Genomic DNA, 16,429 nt, shown 5'->3' with positions numbered 1-16,429 from the left:
AAAATGTCAAAGGCATACTCTTTCTGGCAGCAGGTCTCCTAAAATGTTGCCATATGGATTTATACATATGCAGATTTCCCCAATTAGATGGAGTGCATGCTGGCTAGTTGATGAAGTCCACGAGGGCTCCATTTGTACTTACACAGATTAAAGCTGAAATTGTATTCCTGTGATTTTTTAGCAACCCAAGAAGATGACTGTGGAAGCAGAGTTAGAGGACATTCAGAAAACGCAGCAACGCAGTCTAATGGACTGGAGTTATACTGAGCATTTTAAACCTAAAGTTCTGCTGCAGGTATTAATGGATTGTGTGTGGGAGAGGTCTGATGTGTCATGGTGTGATTTAGAGCAGTTCACTCCCAAGTCACTCTCAAATCTAGTTTGTATCAATATTCCCCTTTACTTCAGCTATAAATGAGTTCTTCTCAGATCGAGCTACACATATGCAGTGAATCTCCAAAAGAGTTTAAAATGTACTTTCCAAAGGGATCTTTTCATCAAATCTTTTAAGAAAAAGAGAAATGTACGTGACTGCTGCACATATTTTCTTGACAAAAAAAGTAAGGCGTTTTGGGGAAGCAGCCTCATTTTCTCCCCCATATTGCCTGTCAGTTCTGTTCAGTTTTCACTACATTTCAAAGGATTTCTGATGCAATTAACAGGCCAAAGGAACCTGCAACAACTGACATTTATTGAGCACCTACCATCTGCTAGGCAATGGTTAGTATGCATTTTAGCTCATTTAACCCTCTCACTAAATCTATGAAGTAGACACTAGGTAAGTGGTAGGAAACACAGGCACCTTGACCAGTAGTAACTCGTCCAAAGTCACATGCTGATAAGTGAGAGAAGCAGAATATGAACCCAAGAAATCTGGCCCTTGAACTTGTGCTCTTAACCACTATATTAACAAGTACTCCTAAAACTAGTTTCTTTTGTTGCTTTTACATTTTATGTAAAAAACTGGACTCTTTTTTATTGTCTTTTTAATTTCAATTTTACTTTTCTCCAAGTTTTACATCCACATATTCTTAAAGCCAGAAAGTTCTATAAAGAGTCCTACAAAAAATAGCAGCTCCCTCCCACCCCCATGCCTACATTCCCAGATGTAAAAACCTTCAAGCCATTTCCCTTTGTCTTTTGTTACTTAACTGTTATCTTTAAATAACAAGTATATTTTGTTTAGGTTTAGTTTTAGGCATTACCATCAATTGACTCTATTGAGAAAACAGCTCTGCCTACCCCAACCCAAAACACACACACACACACACACACACACACACACACACACACACACACACCCTTCTGCATTCTCTGACACTGTTTACTCTCATAATTTTTGGTTGGGTCTGTATTCAATATTTACTTTATTTCAATTGTATAATTATTATTCACAGCTGAACTGTGTAGTATTGTATTCTTACTAGTACATTTCCTTTTCTGATATAATTTCTATTTTTCCTGGAGTTCATTTTTTCATGTTTATTTACTATGCATTTATCACTACTCATCCCCGAGCTCTCTATCAAAGAGTAAATCTCCTTTTAATACATTCAAACCTAACAAGTATTCTATCAATTTTATTGTCTAAGTAATATCTCTCCCATATGCTCTGAACTCCTGCTTGCCCTCTAGGCCTGCTGCACAGCTGTGGTCCTGGGAGCTCCCTTTACTTTATCATCCTGGCCACATCCTTTGCCTCTCTTTCCAGTTAGATATTCTGTTTCCTGAATTCCAACTCATCTTCTCTCTTGGCTTACTCTCCTTTTGTAGGGGGCCACCTCTTCCAGTTGCTTCTTGAATTAAGATATATAGCAGGTAAATTATTGAGGCAGTGGATATTTGAAAACATCTTAATTCTACCCTTACCTTTGACTGACAGTTTAGCTTTATGTAAAATGCTAAGTTAAAAAGCATTTTCCCTCAAAACTTTGAAGGCATTCCTCAATGTTCTTCTAGTTTCCTGGATTCTCTTTGAGAAAAATCAATGAAATTCTGATTCCTTATCAGTTGTTTGAGTCTGTTTCTTCCTTCTCTGTGAAGGTTTTTAAGATGGTCTCTCTGTTCCAATGGTTTAAACTTCCTGTTGATGTTACTTGGTATGGTTCTTTCTGAGTTTTGTACCCGTGAGCCCAGGACAACCTTGAAACTCCTGTCTTTATATTCCGGAGCCTGTTCTATAATCATTTCTTCGACAGTCCTTCCCCCTCATTTTTCCTGTTCTTTCTTCCTGTGACTACTGTGATTCTGGTTTTGGACTTCCTGACTGTACTTCCAATTTCATTATCTTTTCCCTCCTAGTTTCCAACACTTGATCTTTTAGTTCTGAGAATATGGCTCAGCTTTCATGCAATTCTTCTACTGGGTCTTCTAGTTCTGGTATTATCATTTTAATTTTCTAAAGTCCTATTTATAATTTTATATTACCTTTTTATAGCATCCTGTTCACGTCCCCTAAAACCATATCTTCTCTTATCTCTATGAGGATATTAAAGTCCTTTGAAGTCTTAGTGTTTTCCCCCTGCAGTGTCTCTTTTTTCTCAAGTTCTTTTTTGGGGGATTTATTTTTTGCCTCCATTTTTTCATATTAGAGAGCAATATCTAATGATATCTTACCTCTTTGTTCATATTAATAACCAGACACTAAAATATGACAGGAAGTGCTGCATAAGGTCCGGGGGTGAGGAGTTGAGGAGTTGTCAATAACTGGACTTCATCATTGGTGATTTGGCTGAGGGATTTCCTTGAGAAACCCATCAGTGTTGGTATGTTAGATCTGTTCTCTTGGGCCATTTAGATTCTCCAGGAAAAAAAATCTAATTTCCTGTCTGAAAGACATAACTTGCCTGTCAGGGTTTTGGGAGCTGAGTGATGGGGAGAAGTCAGTTAGTCTTCTAACCATTCAGTCTGTAGACCTGCATTATCCAATGTGGTCACCACCAGTCACATGTAGCTTCTGATACTTGAAATGTAGAGCATTCAAATCAAGATGTGCTATAAGAATGCTATATATGCTATATGTCTACTAGTATACTCAACTATATAGATGCTATGCACACTAGATTTCAAAGACAGTATAAAAATAATATATCAAATGAACAATTTTCGTATTGATTATGTATTGATTTATTAATATTTTAAAATATATCTACTGTAAAATTTAAAATTACATATGGCTCACATTTGTGGCTTATCTTGTGTCTCTATTGAACAATGCTGCATTAGACTTTTATACAATTCCTTTTTTCTGTAGTACATCTCTCCCTCAGCAGTGCCTAGGGCAGTGATGGCGAACCTATGACACGCGTGTCAGAGGTGACACGCGAACTCAATTTTTTGTTTGATTTTTCTTTGTTAAATGGCATTTAAATATATAAAATAAATATCAAAAATATAAATCTTTGTTTTACTATGGTTGCAAATATCAAAAAATTTCTATATGTGACACGGCACTAGAGTTAAGTTAGGGTTTTTCAAAATGCTGACACGCTGAGCTCAAAAGGTTCGCCATCACTGGCCTAGGGTCTCTCTTCTTAGAATCCACTGCCACCTTCTGGAGCTAATAATCCTCCCTCCTCCTGCTGAGGAGGAAGATGGCAGCCACCTGGCTGCTCAAACCTGTCGAGGGCTTCCGGGGGCCCTAAAACCTTTTTAAAAAGACTTTGAATTGATCTTCCTATTTTCAATGCCATTTGCAGAGGCACATAGTACTGCCATTTTCTGAGCCTTTCTGCATTTCTACACACAAATAAGGCTGCTCTGATCTCTCCTACAGTTAATCTGAGGATTTGGCTTTCTATGTTCTGCCAAGTCAGTTACCACTTATCCTTCTGCTTTCCAGCTTCAGAAATGTTGTTGCTTTGTCTCCTCTCCCATGGCCTTCAACTTTGTGATATTAAAAACCAATAATTCGCCCTAACTGGTTTGGCTCAGTGGATGGAGCGTCGGCCTGTGGACTCAAGGGTCCGAGGTTCGATTCCGGTCAAGGGCATGTACCTCGGTTGTGGGCACCTACCCAGAGGGGAGTGTGCAGGAGGCAGCTGATTGATGTTTCTCTCTCATCGATGTTTCTGACTCTCTCTCTACCTCTCTCCCTTCCTCTCTGTAAAAAAATCAATAAAATATATTTAAAAAAACAATAATTCTACTGTTTCCTTTTTCTAGTGAGATGTTAGGATGTACATGTGTTTAATCTTCTATCTGAAACTGTAAGTTCATTTCAGACCTTATTTTATTTCAGTTGGGCTCTGTCCTCACTCCTCCATGAAGGTCACCAAAAATTGTCCTGTCAAATATAGCAGACACTTTATCTTTTTTAACCTTTTAATATCATCACAAAGCAGGTCACTTCTGTGAAACAGTCTTGGTTTCCAAGGCACCATACTGTATGGCTGCATTTGGAATTTTGTTGAATATTCTTCCACCTAACATCTAAATATTGAGGTGCTTTAAGTCTCAGCTTTGAACTATCTTCTTTCTTCTCTAAACCTTCCTTTAATGATTTCATTTATTATCTATGTCCTAATGCTAATGACTCTTAAAATTTTATCTTCCAAATTATTTCTCTCTTAGCAGACTGGTGGTTGCCAGAGTGGAGGGGATGAAAGAGGTGAAGGGATTAAGAAGTACAAATTGGAAGTCACAAAATAGTCACAGGACGTATAGTACAGCTTAGGGAAGATAGTCAATAATATTGTGATAACTATGTTATGGTGCCGGATAGCTACTGGAAATGTCAGGGGGAATACTCTGTAAAGTAAATGATTGTGTAACCACTATGATGTACACCTGAAACTAATACAAAATAAAAATGAAAGTAAACTTTAACTAAAAATAAAAATTAAAAGATACAAATAAATATTTAATCTCTCTCTTGAACTCCACACTACCTCCATATTTCACTTGAATATATGATAGGCATCGCAGATTTACTGTCCCACATGAAGCTCATAATTTCCCCACCCAAGCATGTTTCTCTCCTCATCCATCTCAGAAATGTCACCATCAAACCAAAAGACTAAGGAGCCATCCTTTATTTCAGTCTTTCCTTTATCCTACGTGTCTGATCCATCATCAGGTTTTGAGGGGTAAATCTCAAACTTTCTCTCTACCATCTCCACTGCTGCTACTTTAGTCCAACTACCATCTTCTTATTCTACCACAGTGTCCTCCTACCATCAGCCTGCTCCCACTCTCACTTACTCCAATCCATGCTCTACCTATCAGGTGTCCCATTAACTTTACCTTCTTAGAACACCTCTCCAAACTTCAGAATGAGCTATAAAAATCTTAATCAGATTTTAGAGAATAGTCTTGTGTATCTTGCTCATTTTTGTTTTCCTAGAACCTACACAGTGCCTGGCACATAGAAAGTGTTTATTTTTATGAAAGAATTAACTGATCAGTTAATATTAATCAGAAAAATCCAAGATATGAAAAAAGAAAAGAAAGATATAGTATGAAAACTTAAACATTGATTGAGAGCAACTGTAACTCAGAAACTTAGCACTGTAGATCCCAGGAGCCAAAGTGAATATGGAAACACAGATTTCAGTGCTCTTTTAATAGAAGGAAGGATACATGTTCATCTAAAATAGATATACTATTTGTTTTGGCAGTTTAAAGAAAAAGAAATTTGCCTTTCAAAAAAATTTCAGTATTAAATAGTGTCCTACATAAAAAAATACAAAAATATTCACTACATGTGTATTTTTTATAAAGACTCTCAGAGAACAGATGAGCCACTCCATAAAGACACTCATACAAGAGATGAGATTGGAGAAGTAAACCATTATTTTGGTTATGCTACCAGTGAAAAATTGAAAGCAAAATCAAAATAGTTCTTTCCTAACATAATATGCAATTCTGCGCCTTTATATCATGAACAGCAAATAACTGAAAGCTGCCTACACCAGATTGGTATTGAAAATGAAAACAGAAACAAACCCCACAGCTGTCTGTTTTCCTATGGACATAATTCCCGTGTTCATTGGCAGTAAAAGGAAACAGGACAACAAGCTGCTCACGGCGCCCCTCTACTGAGGGCTGTAATTGCAGTGCATGCTGTGGGTAGAATATTTTGGAAAAGACTTGGGTTAGAAGCCGACTTAACTCGTTTCCCGCACTCCAAGTGTTAAGGATTTTTTTTAAAAAATCATACCTATTTATCTGGGGGTTTTAATGATGATAAAATGAGATGATTTATAAAAGACACTTTAAGCCCAGGCACCGGGACTTACATGTCCTTGGACAAATCTCTTCTCTCAGCCCCAATTTATGCTAAGAAACATGAGGATTTGCCCTAACCGGTTTGGCTCAGTGGATGGAGCATTGGCCTGCGGATTGAAGGGTCCCAGGTTCGATTCTGGTCAAGGGCATGTACCTTGGTTGCGGGCACATCCCTAGTAGGGGGTGTGCAGGAGGCAGCTGATCGATGTTTCTCTCTCATCAATGTTTCTAACTCTCTATCCCTCTTCCTTCCTCTCTGTAAAAAAATCAATAAATATATTTTTTTTAAATGAGGATTTTTTTAAAAAATCATACCTATTTATCTGGGGGTTTTAATGATGATAAAATGAGATGATTTATATGAAGGCATGGAAAATGTTAAATTAGTAACTGCAGCCTTATTGGAAAACACCTGAGCAAATGCCTCTACATTTGGAGCCTAGTATTTGTTTTTGTATAAGAACTTCTGAAATGCTCCAAAAAATATCTACCCTGTATGCTCTCACCTTGACTAACTAACAGTGTGGAGATAAAGGGAGAAAGAGTAGGGGGCAGAGAAATGCTCTAGCAGGAGACCCTTCGCTTGGAAAACAAACAAACAAAAAATGACACACAACAATGCAATTATTTTTATTTTCAGGTTCTTCAAGAAGCCAATCAGCAGTACAAGTGTGTAGATTCTTATTACCATACCCAGGACAACTCTTTACTTTTAGTCTTTCATAACCCGATGAATATGCAACATCTGCATTGTGAACACTGGAATATTGCTCTTCACTCCAATGTTGGATTCAGGTAACCAACTTAGCTAGTTTACTTAGTTATCTTAGTTTAGTTAGCTTGCTAATTCACACTCAGATTTTATTTCCCTAGTCTAAGCTAGGTGGTTCAACCCAATGAATAGATTTGTGTAGTACTGTAGATAAAATTCAGCTCATCGAGTTGAATATCTGAAGTGTGCCAGGCACTGTGAAAAGTGGTGAAACTATACCTCTAAAGAATATATCATTCCTGGCCCCCTTGAGTCTAGTAGAAATGCTATTATATTACATTTGATTTATTTAGACTCCAATAAAACTGTCTCTGAAAGATTCCATGTAGGAACTGCAAAACAGGATGTTCTGCATACTGGTTTGGGATGACTCCATTTGATTTGGGAAAGACTAGCAGGTAGGTCAGCTGAGTGACATATCAGCCCAGTGGTCAGGCTCCCAGCAAACTGAGTCCTCTAGGAATCAGTGATCTTTTTCTTCCGAGCTCCTCAGTGATTCCTTTACTACCTTGAAACTTCGTTCTCTCTTTTCATTAATAACAAGAGCATTTCATTATCTTTTAATGCTGGTTAATATATACCTAGTATTTATTATTTGTATAGTAAATGTCTTAGAAGGGATACAGAAAAGTTATAGAGAATGGACTTAGAGAATAGCTGGGGATACAAGTTGTGTGCTGGCACACACATGCATAGCTCAGTAGTATACCTTCTGTGGCCATAACATTATTTTTCAATTAAGGCACATAATAGGTGTACCAAACTAATCTTGAACTATTAATCTGTATTTTTGTCATTTATTGCTTCAGTTAATCCAGCGAGTCAGTTAGCTGACAGTCAACTAAAAGAGTTTCCATAGTACTATAAAATCTCCCTAAAAGAGATTGTACCATAAAACTTACAAACTCAACAGTGTTGAGAGAGACTTTTCCTCCAAACTGTCAACTCTTGGTATTATCAAACTTTTTAAAAATATAAATATATATTTTTATTTAGTTTAGAGAGGAAGGGAGATGGAGAGAGAGATAAAATCATCAATGATGAGAGAGAATCATTGATTGGCTGCCTCCTGCACACCCCACACTTGGTATTGAGCCCCCAAACCAGGCATATGCCCTGACCATGAATTGAACTGTGACCTCCTGTTTCATAGGTTGACGCTCAACCACTGAGCCACCATGGTTGGGCAATATTATCAAACTTTTTAATCCTTGACTTGGGTAGAAAGATCTAATTTTTAAAATTTACATGTCTTTAATTGTGAATGAAGTTGGGCAGTTTTCATATTCTCACTGGGTATTTATATTTGACTACTTTGTACAAAATATGTCCAGGATGTTTCTGAGTCTGTTATATTTATTAAATGGGAAATTTAGGATCAATTCATGTGCCTAGTCAGTATCTTAAGTATTTTGTGACATTCACTAATAATAACTCTTTGCTTTTTAAAGGAATTTTTTGGAACTTGTTACAAATTCCATTCAAGATTGGATCATAAAAGAAGAAGCTCTCTATCAGGAAACTAAAATGGCCGAGGAAATTGCTAAAACCAAAGCTGAGATGGAACTGAAATCTATTACTGCCAAAATTGTTTCTCCTAGCAAAATTAGTTCTGTTAAAAAATCTGCTAGTAAGTAAGCTTTTGAATTTATACAAGTCCAAAGACATTCTATTTCTTTATTTAACCAAGACTAAATATTTTAGGATTTAAACAAGTTGCCTGCAATGTTGCTGTGATTCTTGACTTTCTCTAAAAAAACAGAATAGCTGCATTCCAACTATGGTGAGATCATACCCAAGTGGAATATCGACCCCCCCTTCCTGTCAGGTCAGGTTCGATCTGTTGTACAGGTCGATGTACAGGAAAATGCCAAATATCTTGATCTTGTTCAGGTTGATAGGTTCAGCTATCTAAAATTGGTTGACTATATATATATATATGAAGTAAATTCAGGGTCTGGATGTCTCCAATAGAAAAATTACAGATTCCAAAAGTGAAGTTAAAACAAGACCTTCCTTAGAAGAGCAAACAGAAGAGTCCCAACACTAACCTAAGGTAGAATCTAAAATAAAAGGGAAGCCAGCCTGTGTTGCTCAGTGGTTGAGCATCTACCTATGAACCAGGAGGTCACAGTTCAATTCCTGATCGGGGCACATGCCCCAGACTTGATCCCTACCCAATGGGGGGGTGTGCAGGAGGCAGCCAAGTAATGATTCTCTCTCATCACTGATGTTTTTATTTCTCTCTCCCTCTCCCTTCCTCTCTAAAATCAATAAAAATATTTAAATTAAATTAAAGTGAAAAGGAATTATTGAGGCCTGCTATAGCAGGGACTTGACAGGATATTGGATCACTCTTTGTTTTTGTTAATTTCCATGGCTTTGATGCTGTCAAGAGAAAGGAGAAGAGGATGACTAAGAAGAATGATAGTTGATTTTAGAAGTCAAATAATGAAGGAATTCATCTGGAAAATAAAGATTATTCACTGAGTTCTAAGTGAATTATGATGGAGAATAGACTTCATCTTAATAATACTCATTATTTCTAACAGCCAACATTGAGAGTAATTTCTTATAAAGAAGCAAAGCTACATAATTTCCAAAGCGTTTGTATTCCTCATTAATGACCAGAGGAATTTGTGCTTGGTTAGATTCTAAAATAAAACTTAGCAAACCAAGTCGATGATGAATCATTCAACATCTACCAAAATGGTTATACAATATAATCCATTCATCAGCTGAGCCTTCCTCCTGATGGGGGCTCAGCAGGAGAGCAGTAAGTGGAATAATGGAAAAAGATAGGTAGGGCCACCTTCTCTAGGTGCCTAAGAAAATCCAGAAAATGGCCAGTTTGGGATTGGAATACATCTGGTAGGTATTGCATTCAGTTTGAGTCCTCTCAAGTCAGGAAAGATGTAAACCTTCCAAACAGAATGACTACAATGGCCAGAGGAGGGCTTCAATGCGGAAGGAAAAGTTAGATTTGTCTTGCATGGTCTTAAAGTGTTAAATTAGGATTAATTGGTTAAAGCCCTAGCGAGAGAGAGTCCAGTTCAATAAAAGCTTTAAATTCTCAACACGCTGCCTCCACTGGTAGTGAGTTCCTCCTACCACAAGGAGCTCAGTTCCCCTTCAGAAGCCCACTCAGGAGATGGCGAGAAATAATTCCGAGATGAATGAATGGGGAGTTGAGCTTGATAGCCTTTGATATCCCCTACAACCCAGACATTCCGTCCTTCTATGAAACTTTATTTTAGGGAGTTACTAAGAAGTTTAATTTTCTCTGGTTACAGGTAGCAAAATAATGAGCAAAACAGAGATACCAGATCAAGAAAAAGAAAAAGAGAAGGAAAAATTGACTTTTGTTTTAGAAGGCTCTCTGAAGGTAATACAAGGAAAGAAAACAGTGACAATGAGAAATCACATATTCAGAAATTTTGGGGGATAGTTTGTGTGGTATAAGAGGAAATGATCTTTTTGCTAAATGTTCAGAAATAATTGAAAACTGTAATGAAAGGACAGTCTTTCCACCAAGCTGACTCCTCTACCAGATGATAAGCCTGTAAGGGAAGCTGTGTCATTCATTTTTATGTAACCAAAATCCAGGGCAGCGCCTTGTTGAAACTTGTCATACTCTGTTCCTGTGGCAGGTGTTTGTTTTGTTTGTATATTTTTAATTGGAATTTTTAGTTATAAAAGTAATGTATGCTTTTTATAATAAATCAAAATTACCCCTGTTCTCCTATACCCCTGAAATAAGAAATATTAACAATTTCACATTTTCTATGCTTACACAGCATGCATGCACAGATACAAAGAGGGTTTTCATTTGTTTGGTTTAGATTTAGTATGGTTTTTTGACTCTGCTATATGCTTTTTTCCCCCTTATCAACATATCATGAATATTACTTTCAGACAATATGTAGAGATCTAACTTATTTTCATAGAATATGTTAGCCTATAATTTAGATATATTTAATGTGTTAAATAATTACCTTATTAATAAGTATCATTTATGTTTCTATATAGAACTATTTAACTTTTATGTAGTCAAATCAGTCATTTTTGACCAAATTTTAAGAGACACAGTGCTAAATTTTGACAAATATAGGAAGTAAAGTGAATTCTCATGCATTGCTGGGTAAAGTATAAATTGGCACTTCCACTTTGGAAAACTGGACAAATATCCTAAAGCTAAGCACATAATTTCTCTTTAAGTTAGTATTCCACTCATAAGTATATGCCCAGTAGAAATGCATGTGTGTAGGTGCATCAAGACACATGGGCAAAGTTGTTCTTGCAGCATCATTTTTAACTCTCCCAAATCAGAAACAATTCAAGCATCATCAGCCTAGTGTGATTTAGTCATGTGGTGAAATACTACACAGCTCTGGAAATGAATGACCTATAGCTGCATTCATACATATAGAAATATATGGATGAATCTCACAAACATCATGTTCAGCAAAAGAAGAGTCAAAAGAATATATACATTATGTATGCTTTTATTTACATAAAGTTTAAAAGCAGGCAAAGCTAAACTAAAGTATTATGAAGTAGGAGAATGGCTGCCTTTGGGGCAATGGAAGTGGGCAGGAAGAAGAATGAGCAGGGCTTCTGGGAAGCTGGAGATGGTATTGCTTGACCTGGTGGTACTAACAGTAATGTTTACTTGGTGGTGATTCATTCAGGTACTCACTTGGGATTTGTGCTCTTTTTGTATGGATGTTAAGCTTATCCAAAACAGTTTTTAAAAATCTGTCACTTTTTTAATGGTCTCAGGACTTTTATGTTTTTTATCCCATTGGGTTGATTCCACCTGAGATTACACATTAATTTTCTTGCACTATATCAGAATATTTTCACAGACATACTTTTCATATTCAGATAGCTAATCAATGTGAAATTCACTTTGTATAGTATAATATAAAGGCCTTACTTTTCTTTGCCTGGATGGACTGTCATTTTACTAGTACTTGATTTCACCTCTTGACCCAACAAGCCTAAAATATTTACCATCTGGCCCTTGATAGGAAAAGGTTAGAAGTAAACACTCCATTTCTATTCTACTCCTGGTTGCTCTAGGAATTCAACTTGTATGTATAATTTAATGAAATCTAAACTTAATAAAGTATCTTTACTTTCTTCCAGCACAATACAAGGAACCAGTAAAATTATTTAAAATTAAGTTTTATCTTGATTTTTCTTGTTCCAAAAGATTACACATTATTATTGTCGATGTTATTTAGAGTAGGCCCATGCTTATTATTTCTTATAGTTTCGCTTTTGGGATCTTTTTAACTTTATTTTACTTTTTCCATCACTATTTATCCCCTCTATACCCTCTTCCACCTCCATCCACCACCCTCCCCCACCCAAACACCACACTGTTGACCCAGTCTATGAGTTCTTTCTCTATTTTTTCTTTTCTTGCTCAATGTCTTCTCCCACTCCCCAACATTCCCCCGCCAGAGCTTTCTCCCTGCTCTCTATCTATAAGTCTGTCTCTATTTTGCTTGTTAGTTCAATTTATTCATTAAATTCCACATATGAGTGAAATCATATGATATTTGTCTTTCTCTGACTGGCATATTTCATTTAGCACAATAATCTCCAGATCCATCAATGCTGTTGCAAAGAGTAAATTTTTTTCCCTTTTTACAGCTAAGTAGTATACCATTGTATAAATGTACCATAGCTGTTTTATCTGCTCATCTACTGATGGGCACTTGTGCTGGTCTCAAGTCTTGACTATTGTAAATAATATTGAAATTAACATAGGGGTGCATATATTCTTTTGAATTAGAGTTTCAGGTTTCTTTGGATAAATTCTCAGAAGTGGAATTGCTGGGTCATAAGTTAGTTCCATTTTTAATTTTTGGAGATAACACCATACTGCTTTCCACAGTGGATTCACCAATCTGCATTCCCACCAATAAAGGGTTCCTTTTCTCCACATCGTAGCCAACACTTGTTTGTTGATTTATTGATGATAACCATTCTGACAGCTGTGAAGCGATATCTTACTGTGGGTTTTATTGCATTTCTCTGATGATTAGTGATGTTGAGCATCTTTTCATATATCTATTGGCCATCTGTAAATCATCTTTGGAGACATATCTATTCAGGTCCTTTGCCCATTTTTTAATTGGATTGTTTGTTTGTTTTTGGTGTTGAGTTTATAAGTTCTTTATAAAGCAGATGTATCAGCGAATATGTTTAGTGGGTTGACTTTTCATTTTGTTGCTGATTTCCTGTGCTGTGCAAAAACTTTTTAGTTTGATGTAGTCCCATTTTTTTTTGTTTGTCCCCTTGCCCAAGGAGATAAAGCAGAAAAAAATAGTGCTATTAAAAATGTTTGCGATTACACTGCCTATGTTTTTTTCTAGGATTTTTATGGTTTTGAGTCTAACATTTTAGTCTTTAATAAATTTTGAGTTTATTCTTGTGTGTGGGGTAAGAAGGTGGTATAGTTTCATTTTTTTGCACGTATCTGTTCAATTTTTCTAACATATTTATTGAATAGACTATCTTTAGGCCTTTGCATGTTCTTGCCTCCTTTGTCAAATATTAACATAAAGGCATGGGTTTATGTCTGAGCCCTCTATTCTGTTTCATTAATCTAGATGTCTGTTTTTATGCAAGTACCATGCTGTTTTGCTTGCTATGGCCTTGTAGCAGAGATTTATATCAGATGGCATGGTTCCTCCAACTTTGTTCTTCTTTCTCAAGATCACTTAGACACCACTTAGAAAAGTCATGTTAAATGTTCTCCAAAATGGGCCCAAATGGGATATATTTTCTTTTAAATCCTGTTACAATTTTTAATGTGTTTATAGGCATGGAAAGAAGAACAAGATCGATTAGCAGAAGAGGAGCGCATAAAAGAAGAAAAAAAAGCAGAAAAGAAGAGTAAGGAAGTTGGTAAAAGGAGAGGCAAAGAAAAGTTAGAGAAAGAAGAAAGTAGGACTGTGAAGAAAAAATCTATTTTCAAGGAAAAAGCTAAAGAAGAGCAAATAAAGCTATCAGACATACCAGAGATAACGATTATCCAGGAGCCACAACCTGAGATAGTTTACCCGGTAAAATTAATTTTTGAATAAGCTTTATTGGGTCATTAATAATTGTTTATTGGGGGGGGGGGGGAAGAACACAGCTTCTGTGGAAACAATAGGTTCCTAGTCTTTTCTGCCACAACAAAGGCCTTAGGGTTTCTTCTAGTAGCTGATCTCAGACCTGTAGTCCATCCTCTGATTCCTAGGGCCTTCTTTGTAGCCAGTCTCCAAGATAGGACACCCTCAGAGAAGTTTTCATGAGTGCCATGAAACTGGGTTACTAAGGACAATAAAGATGGAAATTTGACACAAAAGCATTTTTAGATTTATGTCAATAAGCAACTGTGACAGGTCAAAGGTTGGCTTTATCTGTCTCAGATCACTAGACTTGAGGACATTCAGTTGCCTCTCTGTAGGCACCATGTTTTTTGCTTGTAGGCTTTTATAAAACCTTCCCTTTGCCAATCTGTCCCTCAAGTGGTTTTATGAGTAAAACTTCAAGGGGCGGGGGGGGGGGTGGGGAGGAAAGAAATGAAGCAGCCCTTGTCCTTTTTAGCTACCACTCTGAGATAATTGTTCTCAATCTTTAACCTATAGCAGAATCACTTGGCGCTCTATTAGCAACACTTAGTAAAAATAAATGTCTTTAACATTTTTACATGTTCAAGTGGAAATACCACTCAATGTATCAGTTCACTTTAAACAGAAAATTAACAGCCTATGAAAGCGAGATTGATTTCTTCTTGCACTGCCTTGGCCATGGTACAATGATTTTATTTGATTTTCATTGGGTTATGAGAGTGCCCCAGTGAACAGAGTTTAAAATCATGGACCGCCTTTAATTCTGCCCCTCATTATGACATGACAGGAGGTGCTAACGATAATGTGAGTGCTGGTCTCTGAGTACACAGTGACAAAGAGTTTCCTAGAAATTAAGCTCATAGCAACTCTAATTGGTTCACGTGATGAGTTGATTTTTGTTGATTGCAGTTCCTCACTCAAAGCATATGTTTTCTCTTTTAGTTTCATGGATACAATATGGGAGATATTCCCATCCAAATCTCAGGAACAAATTATTATCTGTATCCTTCAGATGGAGGACAGATTGAAGTAGAAAAGACAACATTTGAAAAAGGTACATTTGGAAAGCAGCATTAAATGGCTTGGAAGCTACCCTTTTCAGTCACCTTGGGCCCTTGTACTCCTGAATGTAATAGGTGAGAGTGGTCACGTGCCCACTCCATTCAACATTTTCACACTCAGATTCTTCTGTTGTAATTGACTCTGTGATTCACAGGCCACCTGAGAGGTTAGCTGGGACACACAAATAGAAAGTTCCAGTTGTTAAAATATTTAAACATTTCTATATCATTGGGAAATAGTGTAATACCCAAGCACATACTGTGAGGTTAGAGCAAATTTCTTGTTTGGGCTTTGGAGCACAGAGCTTGGGAGCCTGCTGCCGGTACCCATCTATTGTAGCAATAAGAAACTGCTGCTGAATTTAGAAGTCTTTAAGAGAGCGAGGGACAGGTGAGCTGCGGAGGACCTAGTCTGGAAGAACCTAAAGCAAAGTGCAGATATAGCCTCAGGGAACTGTCTGAGCATCTTGCAAGGCTTATCTTTTCATTGTGTTTTAAAGATTCCTCAGGTGGGTTTGAGGACCTGGGCTTTATTTGACAGCTTATCATCTGATAGGGAGCAGTGGTCTCTGAAAGCTGTGGAGGGATGTGAGCGGGACCCTGTTTAATGTCCACAAGATTATGTACACAGTCCAGCCAGTGTGGCTCGGTGGTTGAGCACTGACCTATGAACCAGGAGATCCTGGTTCGATTCCCAGTCAGGGCACATACCTAGGTTGCAGGTTCCATCACCGGTTGGAATGCATATGAGATGCAACAGATCAATGTTTCTCTCTCACATTTATGTTTCTCTCTCTCTCTCTTCCTTCCTCTCTCTTTTTAAAATCAGTAAAATTATGTCCTTGAGTGAGGATTTTAAAAAAAAGGCCTGAAAACTATTCATATTATTTAAAAAATGGTTTGTGATATAACATCAAATGCCAGACTGTTTTATTATATAAGGTTTGTTTATTTAAAACATGAAAAAGATTTTTATTAATCTATAAGTATGCATATTTACTTATGCTATCATATGTACTAATATTTAATATTTTTAATACCATCTCTGGGTATAGTGTACAATTATTATTAATTAGAATTGGAGCTCAGAATCACATACCTGAGAAAAGCACTGAACTCAAGTTTTATAATGGTATTTATAATAGTATTTTCAATAATTATTTCTCACTCCTACCAAGATTTTTATACATATACAGTATATATGCTTCAGATGGTTCATAGTAAATGTAGTG

The 16,429-nt window shown here is 36.7% G+C and overlaps 1 protein-coding gene across 1 annotated transcript in view; it reads left to right on the top strand.

The window, feature by feature from the left end:
• Window positions 1-16,429, top strand: part of SPAG17 (sperm associated antigen 17) — a 130,592-nt gene that overhangs the window by 67,810 nt on the left and 46,353 nt on the right. Inside the window, exons 17-22 of the mRNA XM_023761250.1 lie at window positions 182-295; window positions 6,869-7,023; window positions 8,452-8,634; window positions 10,298-10,385; window positions 13,840-14,082; window positions 15,079-15,190. Coding sequence (XP_023617018.1) covers window positions 182-295; window positions 6,869-7,023; window positions 8,452-8,634; window positions 10,298-10,385; window positions 13,840-14,082; window positions 15,079-15,190 — 895 coding nt within the window. The remainder of the gene's footprint in view (window positions 1-181; window positions 296-6,868; window positions 7,024-8,451; window positions 8,635-10,297; window positions 10,386-13,839; window positions 14,083-15,078; window positions 15,191-16,429) is intronic.

The sequence above is a fragment of the Myotis lucifugus genome, unplaced genomic scaffold, assembly GCF_000147115.1.
Source record: "Myotis lucifugus unplaced genomic scaffold, Myoluc2.0 scaffold_203, whole genome shotgun sequence".
NCBI classification, from domain to species: Eukaryota; Metazoa; Chordata; class Mammalia; order Chiroptera; family Vespertilionidae; genus Myotis; species Myotis lucifugus.
Note: the sequence above shows the minus strand (reverse complement) of the source record. Positions and strands in the feature narration are given on the sequence as shown.